This window comes from Micrasema longulum, unplaced genomic scaffold (genome assembly GCF_059751315.1).
Source record: "Micrasema longulum isolate JH-2025_06_02 unplaced genomic scaffold, ASM5975131v1 h1tg001972l, whole genome shotgun sequence".
Lineage (NCBI taxonomy): Eukaryota > Metazoa > Arthropoda > Insecta > Trichoptera > Brachycentridae > Micrasema > Micrasema longulum.
Genome location: NW_028279145.1, coordinates 203,562 through 210,107, shown reverse-complemented (window position 1 = coordinate 210,107; position 6,546 = coordinate 203,562). Strand labels below are relative to the sequence as shown.

General features: G+C 35.6%; 1 protein-coding gene across 1 annotated transcript; it reads left to right on the top strand.

The window, feature by feature from the left end:
• Nucleotides 1-1,086: 1,086 nt before the first annotated feature.
• LOC148273357 (glycerol kinase 2-like) lies at nucleotides 1,087-6,247 on the top strand (the record flags this gene model as incomplete). Its single annotated transcript, XM_088238825.1, has 5 exons — nucleotides 1,087-1,288; nucleotides 1,998-2,194; nucleotides 4,478-4,612; nucleotides 5,790-5,888; nucleotides 5,984-6,247. Coding segments are annotated over 5 exons (728 nt in total), but the record flags the coding sequence as incomplete, so codon positions are not given.
• Between the last annotated feature and the right edge of the window lie 299 nt (nucleotides 6,248-6,546).

The window sequence follows — 6,546 nt, the reverse complement described above, 5'->3', positions numbered from 1 at the left end:
TGTCCAACGTGATAAACGATCAATAGTATGATAGCCCGCGCATCGGAACCAGGAACGCTAAATTCGCGTAACATTATACGCACGGTATAGGTAACTAAATTTGTACTATATATATATATATATATATATATAGTTGGATAATTTATATAGCGCCATTTTTGTGAAAATCACCTCAAGGGCGTGACTCATGTCATTACGCATGTTCAAAGTGACATTACTTATGAACTTAAATAATTCATTTATAGAATTCCTTTTTCAAATGTCAAACTCTGCTCTTCTCACGAACAGGGGTGCACTGTATTTAGGAATGCGATTTTCAAAATGTATCAAATGTCAGTTGATATTATTTTAATTTTACCAGAAAAAATCCAGTAAAAAGAAATAAATGGGTAGAAATTATAAGGAATTTAAGAAAATAATCTGATTGGGATCCATGAAAAACGATTTTGTAAACACTAAATAATAAAATCTTCCCAATTTCTTATTTATTTACATACATATAAGTTTACTGTACATGGCGGCCTCCGTGGTGTAGTAGTCAAGACGCTTGATTCACTCACGGAAGGTTCCGGCTTCGATTCCCGGTGAGAACACAAAAATTAAAATGTGATTTTTCTCAAGCCTGGGTGCTTTGTGATGTAATTCACCACTGTAATTAGGCCTCCTGGCCTGTTGTGGTGCAAAAAAAAAAAGTGAATTTTTTAAAAAACAAATTGTACATTATTATATGCATTCTCGTTAAATGCAACCCTGGTGATAGATACAAAAAACATTTACGCTCCTAACTTTTTTTTAACTTAATTAATTGATGATTTTAATAGCTATAAATTTGCTCGTGGAAAAGATCTACATTTCGCTGGAAAGCACACGTAAATCGGTCCAGTAGTTGCACACGTAATGCAGTCCATTGAGGACACACATACGATATTGCCTTTTATGTATATAGATAACAATCATTTTATTTGTTTTTCTATAACTGTAGTTATTATAAAAAAATATTATCAATAGTCACGTATACGGATATTTCACCCCCAGTAATTATTAAATTTCAAATTAATAATGGAAATATTTATGAATGTATTGTAGGTGCGGCACTGGAGTGGTTAGACTCGGGACTGGGGCTCATAGAAGAGGAAAAAGAAGAACACATCGGTGGGTCGGGCTTAGGAGAGGGGAGGTTGCTATCCCGCCTCAGTTCCGACCCCACTCCTGCTCAAGAGGCCGAGGTGTTGCTCGTTCCCGCTTTCTCCGGCCTCTATGCACCCTACTGGAGGAGAGATGCCGGAAGGTAAACTGAAAAAATATCTAAGTTGAAGTTAGTTGCGCCCCACCAGAAGGACAATCGATGACCTCACTCTAATACAAAATATTAGACACTGGGAAATTTAAAGATAAAAGTGGAAAGACCTAAATGCAATATTTTTATTATTGTAACGGGGAAGTTCTGTGTTTTTTAAAATTATTTGTTAATAAATATCAAGCTTATCCAAAATTTAAAAAAAATATTTTTATGAATCAAATACGATAATAACCGGCGCTAAGATTATTAAAAAAATTGAAATTACTCTGCATGTGATGTCACAAGTTCTCTTTGGTGAGTTCTGCTAATTGGTCAGTTGACTTCCCGTAAAATGGAAATCTATCACAACACCCTACCGTTGGTTGGTTTCGAAGAACTTGTGACGTCATTTAAAGTAGTTTATTTTTATTCTTTTTTTCATACAAATGTAAACTTCAAGAAACTTTGCTCTACAATTAATTGCTCTAATTTTTACCAGGCATAAGAAAAAAAAAAAAAAACTTTTTTCCTGTAGCACTAAACTTCCTCATTAAAATGCTGTTCACCAAGAAATGTCAGTAGAAAAACTCAATATGGTAAAAAGTTTTTAATCTATGTTTCCCAACAATATTTTGAGTATATGCAAATATTTATCGACAAGTACTGTATTTAACAGTAAAGAGGTTTAATAACATATAATTGGTTATTTGCGTTCCAGTGTCCTGTGCGGGCTGTCTTGGGGCGCGGACGCGGACGCAGTGCGGCGAGGGGCGTTGCGCAGCTGCGGGCTGCAGAGCGTGGCGCTCCTGAGCGCGCTGCGGGCCGACCTGCGCCTGGCGCCGCCGCGCGTGCTGCTGGCGGCCGGGGGGCACCGCCTGCTGCAGGCGCAGGCCGACTGCATCGGCATCCCCATAGGTCCGCACGCTATATCGTTGTTACACTCTCGCGAAGCGCGGTGCTCCGCAACTCCAGGCTGCGGAGCGTTGCGCTACTTTATCATTCAGAGGATGCGCAGTCTGACTTTTCTACACACAAACGTATTTGGATTATGGCACTAGAGGAATGATTTTTAGATTAGACTCTGTAGAAATCCGATTTAGATTTTTATCTGAATTGATAACTTCAATTCAGTTCGAGTGAGAACTACGGGACGCGATTCTAATTTGAGGGAGCTGACAGAAATGCCCGGAGGCTCTTTGTGGACACCATATGATCTAACTAGGGAACGGATATAGAATGATGATGAATAGTATTATTTGACACAGCGTTTTTAAATCCCCTTTTTACAATTTCCGCTAATTGTTCTCTCACTAGCTTTAATTTATATTCATATCTAGAAAATAATCGAATTCAAGAAAACATTATGTAGGTACTCGTCGACATCTACATACCAATTTTGTTTTTTCAATAAATGAATCATGATTTTATAATGTTCTTTCTTAGTTTTCACTAAAATTACACAAGCAACAACAAATAATTGAATACGCCTTGAAAATTGAAGTTGACAGATGACAGTTAACAATATAATAGTGGGATGCGCGCGCAGATATTGCCTCAAATATTGTTTGAAAAATAGGACGTGTTATGTTTTTGGAATTTGACCGCATATTTCATCCAATTTGTGTATTTACGACACAATGTTTATTGGACCAAATTCTGCACAAGATCTTGTACCATTTACTGACCAATATAAAACGGACTTAAGGTGTCATTGGAAGTTGAATGTTATCATTTGGAGGGGAGTGAGATGTTTTAAAATCACGATAAAGAGTGCACTTTTTCATAGTTTAATTCAAAATTTTCATGATTTCCTTACAAAATCAAAAAAAAACGCAATTTTTGATGGTCGAAATCACACTGGCACATATTTTCAGACATCAAAATGTTAACCGCTACATGAGAAATAAAACTGTTCGTACCGCTCTGACAGACATCGTAAACGGGGCCACTGTTTGACGTTCTGCTCACAATCAACACATTCTAGAAAACCAGCGCTACCAAGTTTGCACTGATAATATTTGAATGACGTCATCCACCGCTACGTACAACCGCTTGATGATGACATCGCTCTCTTAGGAAACCATAGTTTCACTTGTCCAGTTACATTTAGTTTTGCTTGTGTATATGTTGGTGTTGCTAATTTGTTATTGTTCCGAAAATAAATAAACAAAACTCTACGGTGTTCATGTTTCATATGAATACCGTAGAGAACTAGTAGTTTAGAAGTTTGTAAATTTTGTTTGCCTGGGCCTCAATTATGAACGGTATACTTAACTTCTGTACTATCTGTATCTACCTCGGTATGTTCTACCCACTTGTCATATCGACATCATATGATCGAAACAAACCAATGAACGACGGCAACAATTTAGTCTGCATTCCTTACGTCATTAACATTTAAAATAGTTCTTATTTATATTTTAAATAGGCTTCTGTGCGATTTTAAACTCCAATGAGTTCCAATTCAAGCAAAAAATGCTCGCTTGAATGTGATTTTCATATAACTTTTGACATTTACTGAGACGGTATGCTTAACGATTGTCTGTCTTTATCTACCGAGCGATTACAAAGCTAGCTCCTTTAATGTCTTGATACGTACACTTCGGAAGATAGTCAAACACACGGAAAAAATATAATAACTATTTTTTTTTGTAGTGGCAACTTTCTTACACCTAGATACTCTTATATGTTAATATATTTATCATATTTTTAATAGGCTTTTAAGAAAAAAAAGTGCCAACCTCAAAATGATAAAAAATTTAAATAAATCGTAATTAAAGGAAAAATTGCTTGGTGGAACAAAATTTTTGTCACTCTTAATGCGTAGATAAACGTATCGAGGGATTCTAGACCCATCGATACAAACCGATGTACTTACATCAAAACTTGATGGTGGAGAGATCAGTTGGGAGAATTTTATCTTCAACTATGCTTCATCCTACTGAAGCACTGTCAATTTAGTGCGTAGATATGTGTACCGTGACGTACGCTTCCCCTTGTTTCATATCGATGTACCTACCCAAAACCTGAAGGTGGGGGGTCGGTAGGGTATCTTTATAATCGCTAGAGATAATTTATCTTCAAATATACCATCAAGGTGAAAGTATGACGTCTTTATCTCCCCATCATAATCGAGGCCCAGAACACGAGTTTAAAAGAATGAAAAAATGCTTGTTTGTAATTAGATTGTATATTTAGTGCGACTACGCCAGACACAATGCTGGGCACTGGGAGCTGCCATGGCGGCCGGCTTGGCTGCCGGTGTCGACGTGTGGCCGCAACGCGCTCCTCCTTCCCCTTCGGACACATTCTACCCTACCACAACACTAAATGGTAAGGAAGAGGAAATTGTATATATATTTCATCATGTTCCACTAGAATATTACCCACTGATGTATAGTAAATTTATTTTTTGTTTTATAAATTTATTGCATAAAATAAGTACACATATCTAACAACAGGGAATCTGTATAAAACTAGCAAAAAGAAAATGAAAATGGAGTGTTCTCTGTTTAGGATAGTCTCCATATAACAGGACTCAGCCTGTTCTAAGATGGAGGTTTTTTATCTTTTAAAGAATAAGTAGTTCTATACTAATATAACAATACTACTTAATTATAAATGCCTAGCTAGTCAAATGTAAGAATTTATTAATCTTTCTTATACAAAAATAAAATATATATTTGTGCCAAGAATACATATTACTTAAACATAAATAATACAGTATAATATATACGTAATAAAAAACAAAAAATAAAGTAATAAAATACATAAAAATATAAATAATATGTGTACCAATTAAATAAAGTACTACGTTTATTAATCTTCATATATATATTTTTTAAATATCTCTACACTTTTTATATGTGCAGTTATTTTTATTTTAAAATTTGTTTTACATTTTGAGTCTTTTATATTTGGCAATAAATCATTAAATATTTTTGGAGCAATTACATTATATTGCTTTTTACCAAAGGCGGTTGATACAAATGCGACAATACAGTTAATTTGTGTTGCTGAACGAGTGTTATATTTTGTTGGGTTCTTTTGACCTCACTTAATTTATCATAAAATTTAAGTAGTAGGCACCTCACAAATAAGCACGTTATTCCTGTACTAGCTGCATCTGAGATATGGCAAATATTGTGTTGCCCTCAACAGGTTGAAAAAATACATATACCAAATCACGATACACACACATTTATGTCAGAAAGAGATAGAGATGCATATTTCTTTAGTTTGTATTTATTTCTGCTTAACTTATTACCATAGGTACGACACTAGCCGGCAGCTGTCAAAATAAAGTCAATTATCTACTTATAACATAATTTTTTTTTTTATTTTTTTACATTGGCTGGCTCATGTGGCCACTTTACACACCGTATAACATTCACCAAACATAGGTGAAATGATGAATGTTACAGTGTGTAAAGTGGCCACTCGATCCAGCCAATGACAGGTCATAAGCCCTGTAAATGCGTATATCTGTAATAATTTATTGTTTTTTTAGAACGAGAAATAATGTACAAACAATGGCAAATAGCTATTGATAGAAGTTTAAACTGGGCTTCCAAAGATCAACCAATTTATACCGAAATAGATCACAAAGGTATGTCACATTTTAATTTCACTTTCATTTTAATGCTGTATAATTAATCAACACATTTTGAGTAAGAAAATGTAATTTCTTGTTTTATTTTCCAGCTATCCAGAAAAATATGTTGTATTCATCGATTCCAGTCGGCATTTTCCTCATGTCCAGTTTCCTCATGCTCGTTGCAACTAAATTCAGTCATTGAATAACAACGCGGGGATCTCAAAAAACAATCTAGCACCAGAATATGGCCACAAGTAGACAACTATCCGGGCGACTGCTTTGATTATAGTGTATCAAAAATGTAAATAAATATTTATTCAGATTGTAATGTAAGGAAAAATATATTGTGTACAGGTTTGAGTTTTGGCAAAGAATGATATAATTGTGAAATTTGCAGTAAGGTAAATTCTTAGAATGAATATGTATTCAATTAACTAACATTTGAGTCCTCCGAGAGCGGACGCAGCAGCCTCCAATAATAAGCGTCTCGAGGATGCGGCGGTGAACCCGGCTTGGACGCGTGCTGCGCATACCTCAGGAGAACCTAAACCCAAGTTGCCCATTTTTTAAACCTGCGGGCTCGTGCCGTCCTGGAAGACCGTCTATGACGATCTTTCAACTTTATTCGGTGGAACTAAAGGGCTCTGGATTGACGTGGGAGGATGCAAGA